The sequence below is a fragment of the Daktulosphaira vitifoliae genome, unplaced genomic scaffold (genome assembly GCF_025091365.1).
Source record: "Daktulosphaira vitifoliae isolate Bord-2020 unplaced genomic scaffold, ASM2509136v1 Scaffold_1, whole genome shotgun sequence".
Classification (NCBI taxonomy): domain Eukaryota; kingdom Metazoa; phylum Arthropoda; class Insecta; order Hemiptera; family Phylloxeridae; genus Daktulosphaira; species Daktulosphaira vitifoliae.
The window spans coordinates 75,832,197-75,844,414 of NW_026099572.1; the positions used below are offsets into that span (position 1 = coordinate 75,832,197).

The 12,218-nt window shown below is 25.1% G+C and overlaps 2 protein-coding genes across 4 annotated transcripts; both read right to left on the reverse strand.

The window, feature by feature from the left end:
- Positions 1-1,203: 1,203 nt before the first annotated feature.
- Positions 1,204-6,848, reverse strand: LOC126896564 (uncharacterized). The gene is made up of 11 exons (XM_050669469.1): positions 6,514-6,848; positions 6,235-6,429; positions 5,592-5,769; positions 5,438-5,489; positions 4,353-4,497; positions 4,082-4,259; positions 3,861-3,952; positions 3,609-3,805; positions 1,777-1,912; positions 1,487-1,687; positions 1,204-1,385 (listed from the first exon to the last, which is right to left on the reverse strand). Exons 1-11 carry the CDS (start codon positions 6,712-6,714, stop codon positions 1,275-1,277), a joined length of 1,686 nt encoding a protein of 561 aa, XP_050525426.1. The 5' UTR covers positions 6,715-6,848; the 3' UTR covers positions 1,204-1,274.
- On the reverse strand, positions 6,514-12,026 carry LOC126896563 (uncharacterized). Of its 3 annotated transcripts, none has more exons than XM_050669467.1 (3): positions 9,188-12,026; positions 8,831-8,966; positions 6,514-6,656 (listed from the first exon to the last, which is right to left on the reverse strand). In XM_050669467.1, the coding sequence occupies exons 1-2, from the start codon at positions 11,436-11,438 to the stop codon at positions 8,956-8,958; spliced, it is 2,262 nt and encodes a 753-aa protein (XP_050525424.1). In that variant the 5' UTR covers positions 11,439-12,026; the 3' UTR covers positions 6,514-6,656; positions 8,831-8,955. The 3 variants fall into 3 exon arrangements, with proteins under 3 accessions (XP_050525424.1, XP_050525425.1, XP_050525423.1); XM_050669468.1 differs by having other exon boundaries at positions 6,580-6,656; positions 8,827-8,966; XM_050669466.1 differs by lacking the exon at positions 6,514-6,656 and adding an exon at positions 8,044-8,392.
- Positions 12,027-12,218: the final 192 nt, after the last annotated feature.

The window sequence follows — 12,218 nt, forward strand, 5'->3', positions numbered from 1 at the left end:
TTTTTTTTATACTAAAACCTTAGATATTTACCTTTCATTTGATATCATTTTTTTGAAAATCTATCACTTAACCTGCTCATTGGGGGGGATTTAAAATAGAAACTTTTTCAACTTAATTAAACATATATCAAATTAAAGCTTATTTTATGTTCTATAAAATGAAAAAAAAAAATTTGTCCCGACACTTTATCTTCTACATTTAAACGTCTGCCGTAGTTAAAAAAACACTATTTTTTGTTAAAATTTTCGATTTTAAATTTTCAACTTAAAAATGCTATAACTTTTTGAAAAATGTATATATCAGCATACATTTTTTTTTCTAAATACATTATAAGTACATCTTTCATTTGACATACTTTTTATTAAAATTGGACAAATTCCCCTTATATAGGGGGCGTTCAAAACTTGAAATATTGTAAAAAACATAGATCTTTTTCAACTGAACTTTTGAAAATGTTCCGGGAATACTGCTTCCTTTAAACATATATTAAATCAAAGGTTATGTTATATACTATCAAATAAAAAAAAAAATTTGTCCCGACATCTTATCTTCTATGTGCAAATGGCTGTCGAAAATTAAAAAAAAATGTAATGTTTGCGATAAAAATCACCTTTTATCGGGATGTTTTTTGTACTTAAAACTGCCATACCTTTTTCAAAAATGAACAAATAAAAATAATATTTTTTTGTATTGAAACCTTAGATATTTCCCTTTCATTTGATATAATTTTTTTTGAAAATCTAACACTTATTCTGCTCACTGGGAGGATTTAAAATAGTAACTTTTTTACAAAAAATAACTTTTTCAACTTAATTTTTGAAAATGTTCCGGAAATACTGCGTCCTTTAAACATATATAAAATTAAAGCTTATTTTATGTACTACAAAATGAAAAAAAAAAATTTGTCCCGACGATCTATCTTCTATACGCAAATGGCTACCATATTGAAAAATATACTATTTTTGTATGATAATTATGGGTTTTGTATTTTATTTTAATAGAAGTTGATGTTGCTTTTGCAATTATCCAAAAATTTTTTTAAATTAAACACTATTTACAGATTTGCATCGAAGCGTTTCTTATGATAGTGATTTTAATCACTGTCAGATTAAATCTATACTGGACCCTACTATGCAATGTCTCCACTATGCCGCGACCCCACTGTGCTACCGTTTTTTTTTTACTTATTTTTCCAAATAAAATTCAGCTTAAAATAACTTTATTAAAATATAAAAAAGTAACACGATTAATATTAAATATTTAATTGTAATTTTTAATCTTCATCTGAAGAAGAGTCAGCTAATGCATCACCAGAAGAAATCCATATGTCATTTAAGTATTCATCCAAGGCTGTACTGGCCAATTTTATTTTAATACCAACAGACTGAAGTATAAAACATAATTTATATTAAATTACAAGAAAGCTGTAAAGAGATGCTGACAATTTTTAATATAAAGTTAATTTATTAGTAAATATACACTTACATTATTATGTTGATTGATCTCGGTAACTAGTATTCTACAATCTTTATTAATTAAATTTAGCAATTTATTTTTGTCAATTGAATATATTCCATTTAAATGACATACTAATGCTTGAGAAGGTAATGTACTAAAACCTTTGTATAATATTCTTATATTATCAAATGAAATGTGATGTATTAAGCCATCATCAATATTCATGATCTATAGTACAAAATAATGAGTTATACCAAAATTTTATAACAAATAAGTTGAAAAATAGAAAAATATACAAATTTTAATAGTTTACTCACTTTTACTTTATCAGGATCAATTCTTAAAATAGTACCTCTGAACCAATTATCGCCTAATGAAAATGCATAAGTATTTCTAACCATAGTTAAAGTTTGATTAAATTTAAACTTATCTTGATATTCTAAATAAAATTTTCTAAAATAAAAAATAAAATAATATATTTTTCAGAACTATAAAAATTATATAAATATAGAGTGATTGATTAATTATGCTTCACTCAATACTTTAAAAAAAAATTGACTAAAATTTCTATAATATGCAAATAATTCTCAGTATGATTTTTGTGCTAATGGTAACATAGTACCTAAAATATGTATACACATTTTTTAATAATTTTTGTGGCTTGAATTAAATATTTTTTAGTTTTAAATTAATATTTAAAATATATTTTTAATTTAAAAAAAAAACATAGTTTAGAGTATAATAAAAACATGTTAATTCTTTATTCTGTTTTTTAGATTGACATTCTTATAAAGTATAGAGGATGAACCTAAAGAATACTTTATGATTGATAAATTGAGAAAAAACATGTAACTAAAAGAAACCAATAAAGAAATTACTATTATTAGTATTTTTTAATTACTTAGGTGATCAATGATAAAATAATTGGTAATTTTTTTTTAAATCCTTATATAATCTAAACAACTTATGGATCTAAATTCTGCAATTTATATAGTAGCCATCAGTACTCAAAGATTTTGAGAAATGTACATTTATTCTAAATATTAACATTTTAATGTAAAAATTAATTTTTCAAGTAAAATAGAAAATAATTTTATAATCCAAAATGTGAATACTTAAAACTTTTGGGCATCAAATTTAGTTATCTTGAGCTGATTAATGTATTTTATTCAATAAATAAAAAATAAAATCATTTTTAGATTTTATATGATTCGAAAAAGTATTTTACCCAAATATCCTTATATATAATATAGGGGTGATTCAAAAAGAATGAACCAATTGGTCAAATATTGATCAAATATTTTGTATATAAATGTATGAATTAGCATGAGTTAGTGGCTACTTGAAAGGTTGTAAGTTTCAAATAGTTACTCTCCCTCTGAAGCCTATCAGTTTGACCATTTTGAAATGAAAAACTGCTCCAATTTTTGGGTTTTAAGGTTGAGGGCAGAGGCTCAAGATATTGCTCTTTGTACTTGGTCTCTTAGATATCCTCACTTCACTGATGGTAATTTTTTCTTTTGGGTATTTATATAGGATTAAGTCTTTGTTCCGCCATTGCAAATTGACTTGGATAACTTAAAACATTGAATAACAATAACGATCAATTCAATTATTGTTATATTTGTTATATGATATGCTGGAACCTCACCTTCAGCCTTTATTGAAATATTAATAACTTTAAAAATGAAATTTAAAATGAACTAAAGTGGATATCAGTTAAAGGGATAAAAGTAGGAGGCAGAGTTTCCTTTTTCTTTATGTAGTAGTATGTAGAATTTTATAAGCTTTTAGGAAAGAAAAAAAGATATATTATCTTGTATTTTTGATGATATTATATGAGACATAGTGAATCAATCACCCTATACTATTATATACTATTCATGTTAATACTGTGTAAAGAAATTTAAGTTCAGTAATTACTTATAAGTTTTTAAAAATTCTATCATTAAATATTATAGCTAAATACTTAAACTTAAAATACTGTAACTAACATTTAAATTATAAGTTAAAGTACATAATGAATTTCTCAGAACAAAACCTTCAAATTATCTCATCTATATATTAAGTTTGTGTTATACAGTGTTACATAATAAGGCTTAAAATTTCTTTCACAATTGTTTTAGTTAAAATTTTTTATTATAATTACTTCATTTCCATAAGTAAATTTATGTATTCATTTGATCCATGTATTTGGCAAAATAGTGTTGGTGTTTGGTATAGATTAAAATGTACATTATTAAGTCTAACATTCAATAAACAGTTAATTTGTAAGCAAGATGGTAACTTTATTTCATCATCCAAAAAGCAGTCATCTATTGATGCTTGTAAGTATGTATCATTCCTCTATATAATACAATTTGTTGTAATACTATAAAAATTTTTTTTAAGGTGTACTCACCAAAAATTTTTTCAATACACCATCACTTTCTTCTGAATATTTCTCAGACACTCTTTTTACTGAAAGTTTTGATGATTTATAAGTTCCTATATCTAAAATAATGTAAAAAATAAATAGAATCAATAATAGACCATTATTTAAAAATTATATTTAAATACAGTCAAATTATTTTATAATAAAATTTAAATAAAAGTATTTAGTTCAAAGAATAAACTACTAACTATTATTTGATAGTTCAGAAGTTTTTAGAACATTAGCAGAAAGTTTGTTTTTTGAAATTATTTTTACATCTATTTTAGAAAAATCAATACAGCATAGTTCAGGTAATTTTGAAAACATTTGGCTTACTCTAGTAAAACCCCATCGTCTATAATGATTAAATGTAGACCCAAATTTCTCCTATTTCAAAAAATTAAGTAATAATGGTATATGTGCATGAATTTTTTTTTTTATTGATGTAAAAGTAAATTTTCAAGTTGTTAACTGTAGTACCATATATAAATCAGGAATTTGACTTTCAGATATCCAATTAGATTGTTCATCTAAGAGTTGTTCAATATTGATTTTTATTGTTTCTTCTAGAATATCGATCAATGGATACTCTAATCCTTCAGCAATATAGCTCATTTGATCCTCACTAAATATAAAGCAAACATAATTATTAAATAGTTTTTAGATCCAAAAGGTTACTTGCTCAGACAGTTAACAATGTATTAATATTTTAATTATTCGTAAGATTAATAATAAGAATATTATTACTGTTAGAAAGTTAGAAACTGAAAAAAATATACCATTAGACTGGATCATGCATGAACCCAGGTCTTTCACTATATAGAGAGAGTTTTTACAATAAGTTACTCAGTAACTATAACACTATTAAAAAGTAACAAATAAAATTAAATTGATTTAAATTCTATTTAATAATGAATTTACAAATTATAGAGCTTACTAAATGAATGTCTTAAAATTATGAACTTTAGTGGCCAAGCTATAAAGATATACCAGGAGATTTTATTCAATTTTAATACAAAACTTATTTCAGTCAAAATTGAAAATTTGAGATATAAATGTTTATCTCAAAACATAGAATGTAATTATTGCTTTTTTTTCAATATACCCTATTTTTTTTAATATTATATAAAATTAAATAACCTTGATATCATTAATACATTTTTATTTTTAAAAAGATATAAAATAGTTAATTTATACATCAATCATTCCTATACAAACTATAATTTTATTTTTTAATTTATCTATTGTTAATAAAAGATATATTATAGGATTTTTTCCCATGTTGAAGATAATTTTTTTTCTGTATATAAAAATAACTTAATTTTGTTAATTTTGTACATAAGGAATTTTTCTCTATGAACGACAATTTGCTCTAAAATATTTAAAGACGAGAGACAAATAAATACAAAATCTATGCTTGAATAACTAAATAGTTACTATTACCATTATTAAAATGAACATTTATATAAATTTGAGAAAAAAATGTGTTAAAATAATTAATTGGAAATTTAATTTTTAATTTGAAAACAAACTATTTTTTTTTCAATTTCAAAAATATATTTTACCTTTCCAATGAAAATTCATCAATGTTATAAATATCCAAGGCTGAAAATTTATCTAAACATAAAATATATTATACTTAATAAACTAGGTAAAAATTAAATCCTACAAAATCAATTTTAGTAAGTATTATTTTTCCAATGCTATATCTAAAATTACCTTTTTCACATAACTTATTGAGATTTTCAAGAATGTGTTGATTTAACATTAAAACACCATTCCCACATTTTTTAAATATATGGTCTAAATTGAACAATAATGGTTCTACACAATCCATGAATGGTTTAAAAATTGGCAAATGTAAAATTTCTGATTCAAATGCACACATGGATAATCCCTATATATAAATAATTAATAAATTTACAAAAAATATTTAAAATTATGTTCAATACAGAAATTATCAATACAAACGAGTAAATTGATGACCACAAAATAACAAGAAAAGGTTTATTAAAGTAAAGAAATTTGTAAACAGTACATATTGACCAGTATTTTTATATACTCATCAGGTTAGGTCAAGATAACCTTATAAGTACATAGAAATTAAACTATCTACTGATATCATTAAAATTATAATGAGAAATTTAACAAATAAAATTAATTTCTTAATTTGGCTAATTAAACTTTCACTTAATAAACTATATAAAAAAAATTATAATAAATAAAAATTTGAAATTACAATGAAAAAATAGAAATTAATAGTATAACTTTTTAGATGAATAATACACAAACAAATTCCAAGCCCTTTCTATATATTTATGAGAAGCAATTCTCATAAATAATAATTAAAATAAAGTCTTACATCGGTGTATAGCTCAGAAAAAATTCTTATAAATGCACATTGGGTTTGGTAAGGAATTAGTAGGTCTCTATGAGATATCTGGTTTTTATTAATTTTAGGTCTTTGGATGTTGAAGGACACAAGGATTTCCATATGTCTACTCAATTGTGAACTAACAAGGTTAACTATAGAATTTTCATCCTCAGAATCCCTTAACTGGAAAAAAATAATACATTTTGAAATAATTGAATGATAATGATAAATGTAATTCTATAGTATTTAATAAGTATATGTAATTACTTCAGCAATATCTGGAATACTTTTTAAGAAATCATGTACAGAATTAAAGCCAAATAAATCTAATTTCACGCTGTACGGGCCTCCAAACAAATAAGTCACTTTTTTCCATAGTTCTTCAATAGTCAAAGCTTCTAAAGTAGCAACTAATACACATCTAACTATTAATTTAAGTTCATTTAAATCATCACAAATTTTGACCATTTTACTTAATTTAATGAAAATTAAAAAATTATTACAATGATTTTATAAAATTTGTGACTGCATAGTTTACAAATAATCACAATCAATATAAATAATGATTTAAAACATCATTATATGTTTCAAATTTTAAATCTAACGGCAAGCTAATTTTAAAGTAAGTATATTTGTGAAATTCGTAATCAACATCATACATATCGTTACTGATAACAACTAATATATGATAACATTTTTTAATTAATGCATGCTGCCAAAGTAGATTTGTTCGATTTGATTTGTTTGGAATACATGTTTATTGAAAGATCATATGGACAAAAATATTTTTTAAGTATAATAATACTCTCTAATTAATTCAATAAATCAAATAGTCAATTTTTTTTAATATTTTGCAAAATAAAATTTTTTGCAAGATATGTAGCATATATATTATTAAACATTATTATTCACAATTGTTTCTTTAAGAATTATAATTTTTCTTTTTATTAAATTGACATTAAATTTAAAAAAAGTAATTTTTTCTTAGTCCGTCTAAAAAATTATTGTTATTATTGTAGTACACATATTTTATTCTGCTTTTTTTTATTACGATTGTATTATTGGTTCAAAATAATAATGCTCCTTTACACAGTAACAGGAAGTCCATGATAATAGTTGTATGGTTAAGTAACAGTTAATGGCCTCAAAGACAATTGTTTCAACCCAATTTTAAATTAATTGAACCTATCGTAGTTTTATATAGTTTTTTGATTAGTTTTTTTAATATTTAATTTTTAATATTGTTTGACACAATTGATTGTTTAAAATAATATATTGAGCACCATAATTTATGGGATAAAAATATACCAGACACGATGTAATCACCCGTTTTCGGGTGACTGCTATGAGTCGTGCGATAGTTATAATTAAAAATTTGAATTGATTTTACGTATAATAACTAACTAATTAATAAAAAATTATGTCCGATATAGTATTGTGTACTATGGTTTGAGTAATCGGTGAAATTTCTGATTCTGAAAAAGTTTGGTATATTTTTATTCCATAAACAGGGGTACTCGTTATATTATTTTAAAAACTCAATTTTGTTAAACATCATTTGTTGGATACACATCGGGGTCAAATGTCCTGCTCAGAATTTATGTTGTAATTATTTAGGCTATCGTTGTGCTACATCGAGTTATTGTCCGTCTTCTCTCTATGTCTGCATATTCGCCGCCATCTTGGAGCATTTTCAGCTATAAACTCTATGGGGCTTGCGAACTAGTAGTTTTTTTATTAATTTTGTTGTATAAGTAAAATATCACCTTTTCGATTGTTGCACCCTTGTGCGCTTAGTATATCGCTGTTAGGTATATATATTTTTTAAGATACATCACAGTATCGTTCACAGCATATTGTATACGTTGGTCAACTACTTGCATTCGACTTCAATTGATCCTTTCAATATTCAACATTATAATCAGCCGATAAGTATAATGCTTGTTAATCTTCTTTTTAAGGCTTACTCATATTTATAATTTATTATTTGTTTATATTAGCGCCATTGTGGCATAATATTAAGTGTCATTCACATTAGTATATATAAGATTTTATGATTCATGTATAATACATTTAATTATTATATGTTTTGAAAATTCATTCATACAGTCCACTCGCCTTATTCCTTTTCCTCAACATAACCTGACTTAAGACAAAATAAAACAGAGAACGTTAACAAACCCGCGTAAGTACCACCGGGCCTCATTCATCATTAAAAATTTAATATTAAAATTAATTAAAAAATGGTTTAAGAACTACAATAGGTTCAATTATATTAATATTGAGTACAGATCAACAAAATTTGTCTAGTGAGAACTAAAAATGTTCATGGTCAGGCATAAATAAAAGCATAGCATAGTAAAACCAATACATTCTTAGCTTCACATTAAAGCTAAAAAAAATGAAAAACCATTTTTTTTTAATTATAAAAATTAAATAATATATTTACAATAACTATAGTTAAGAACTTTGCTAAAAAAAAAAAAACTGAAACAATTAAGAACAAAGACATGCTTTCGTCATATTATTTAAAAATAAATCGTTAAATTGAAAAAATAAACATAATTAAAAAATACATACATACCAGAAAAATGGATTATTGAAAATTAACTATCAATCATTACAATCAATAATATTCAACTAAAATGATAACACACAAAATTTTTGAAACAAAAAAGTTAACAACGCGTAAGTCTGAACATATTTCATTTAAATGCAATCTGAAATATAAAACAATTTTAATAGAATGTAATTTGGACTAAGTATAAAATAATACTTGGTCTTGTAAAATAATAAGTGAGAAAAAATGTTTTTAGTCAATGTCACCTTATAATAAAAAAATTCTACCTTAACATTTTTGAAAAATTATTGTTACAAAAATAGATTTTGAAAATTAAATAATCACTTGTAAATCTTATATAATAAAATAAAATAAATTTACCGCAAAAAATAAAACCGATTTTTGAACGACAGTTTGATAATTTTTTGGCCGTATATCGATAAGATTTTCTTAATGAATTGCCAAGAATTAAAACGGGCTTCAAAATTTTTGAGTATCGACGACCTTTAGGTTTTTTTATTTTAGAAGCATTAACTTCATTCTCTTCTTCTGTTTTCAAACAATTTTCATTAGCTTGTATTACTCTGCCTAGATAACAACGGCTATCTACTTGTGTATCTTCTGTCAAAAATTGATTATTATTTTGAATTATATTTACTGGTAATTTATTAATTATCTTAGGAATTTCTTCTCTGGACAAATGTTGATCAAGATTTTTTTGTGCATCTGATATGTATTTGCCCTGTGGGGGAAATTCATCATTCATTTTTACAACCTTTTCCAATGCAACTAAGTCAATTTTCGGATTGACTTCATTTGTCATACATTCACTAACATTTTTCTCTTCTCTTTTTAACGTGCACAGGTCATTTTTTTCCATATTATTTTTCCAATCACGAACTGCATTAGTGTTTATTTTTCCTACTTTACTGCTCCACAATATTTTCAATGTAGTTTCTGACACACTTTTATATGACCAAATCATTAAATATCTTGGTTGATCTAAATTTTCTATTGAAACTGTAGATAATGTTTTATGTAACATATACGGAGCTGGGTAGGCAACAGTAACTAAAACCTTGTCACCAAACGTACTCATATTCCAACATTTGACTAACATAGTGCTATTTAAAATGCTTATTAAACTCGACGATATCATAATTTTAGGCATCAATCTTAATATTTGAAGATTTGCATTGTATAAAGGGCAACCGGAAAAAACGAATTCTTTATTACTTCTTATGTCATTCCATACATTAAAATCATCACCAATTTGAAACATATTGCATTCTAACATGCTCAATTCAGCTGGCCAAGGCTTCTGTTCAGAATTTTTTTTAATCAACTCCAAGAAAGCATTAGTTTTTTTTGGCGATAAAAATCTTAAAACCGTTTCCGGATAATTTAATCTTGTATTTACTAAAGCATTTAATACATTTTTACATGGTATTTCATGATATCTAGAAACTTCCTTCAAAACTACTATTGGTGGAACTTCATCCAAATCTTTTAAAAGCTCTTTCACCTTGCATAACCCGTCCACTGATAGATAATTGGTGGGAATCAGTTTTGGATGTTTCATATAAATTGTATTACTATGTATTACCATTGATTTCAACAAAACAATATCAATTTCTAATTCTTTAGAACATGAACTTTTAATAATATCAAGTAAATAAAAATTAATCTTTTGTTGTAAGTCTTGTGGCGATACTTCATCATTACTTTGCAGCTCGTTTATTTTCAAACTATGATAATCTGTTTGTGTAGTTTTCTCTGCTAAACATTTCTTTACTTTTTCGAATTTTTTCCCCCCGAAATCGACTGCCTTGAATAATGTTTTTCTTAAGTCGATTTCCCACGAATATTTAAGTGCACTTACACAAACACTCGTTGACCAAATCATTAAATACCTTGGAGAGCCCAATCTTCGTAATGGCACGTCTGTGAAAGCCCTACGACATAATTTATTTGGAACCTCGTAAGTTAAAATAGAAATAACATCTTCACCAAACGTGCTCCTTTTCCAACATTTCGTAGATTTAGTGCTCCCTAAGACATTTTCTATACTTGACGATATTTTTATTGTAGACGCAAGTTTCATTAAGTGTACATTTACTTCGTACAACGGACAACCAAAGAAAACAAAACGTTTGTTACTTTGAATATCGTCAACGATATCAAATTGATGGCCGATGTTAAAAATAGTACAGTCTAATGCTTTATATGCATCCGGAAACGAGGTAGTATTGTTTTTTTTTAAATTGTACTTCAAAAACGACTTAGTCAATTCAGTCGGTATTAGTTTTAAAACTGTTTCTGGCGATTGGAATCTGATCTTTACTAAGTCGTAGAATACATTTTTGGAAGGTATTATACAACTTTCTGATGCTTTTAAATTATTAATCAAAACAGGGATTGGTGGAATTTTATTCAAATCTTCTAGTAGTTCTTCCATTTTCAGCGATTCATTGTCAGGCGTTGAGTAACTCGAAGGAAATAAACTCGGATGCTTTAAGTAAAACGAGCCATTATAATCAAGCGTCGACTTCAGCAAGCTTATATCGATTTCGATTTCTTTCCAACATGACATCTTGATAATACTCAGCAAACGAAAATCATTGATTGACATATTTTACTTTTTAAGAAAAACACTCAAAATTTATAAAATAATTACTTTTTAACGTTTCAGAAAAAGTAGTAATGAAATAAATTTGTAAACAAGCTTTTATACTGAATTTTTGTTTTTATAACTTAGCAACAAAATATTACATTTAATTAATGTTGTAAATAATTTTAAACTAAAAAAAAAATATGTAGTACTGTTTAATTAGCTTTTAATTAAAATATTTTAAAATTTTAAAAGTCTTGAATTTTTATCAATAATTCAATATGTAAAAGTAATAAGTTTCATTAAAAAATTACAATAAGTCCCCATTATAAATACAAATTTTTCAGCGAATATGATGAGATAAAATAAATAAAATTATTGGTTAAAAAAAAAAAAAGTTGGAAATTTAATCATATTTATATATTTTTTCAAGCCCCCTTTGTTTTCTGAATAATAATACTCTTGTTTACTTCTGTCGTAACACAGGAAAGAAAATGATATTGTAAAATGTGTGTAAATGTGTAACTGTGTGTACGAAGATGAAGTACGAGGTACAGACGAAGTGCAAGACACAAGTACTTCAGAGAGAGAACGGGGTAGCCGAGTATAAGGTGCAGACGAAGTGCAAGACACAAATNTATGAGGAGGTGGTGCCTGACACAAGACACAAGTACTTCAAAGAGAGAACGGGGTAGCCGAGTATAAGGTGCAGACGAAGTGCAAGACACAAATACTGGGCGTACCAGATAAGGAGTATAACAAAGTACGAGGTGCAGACGAAGTGCAAGACACAAGTACTTT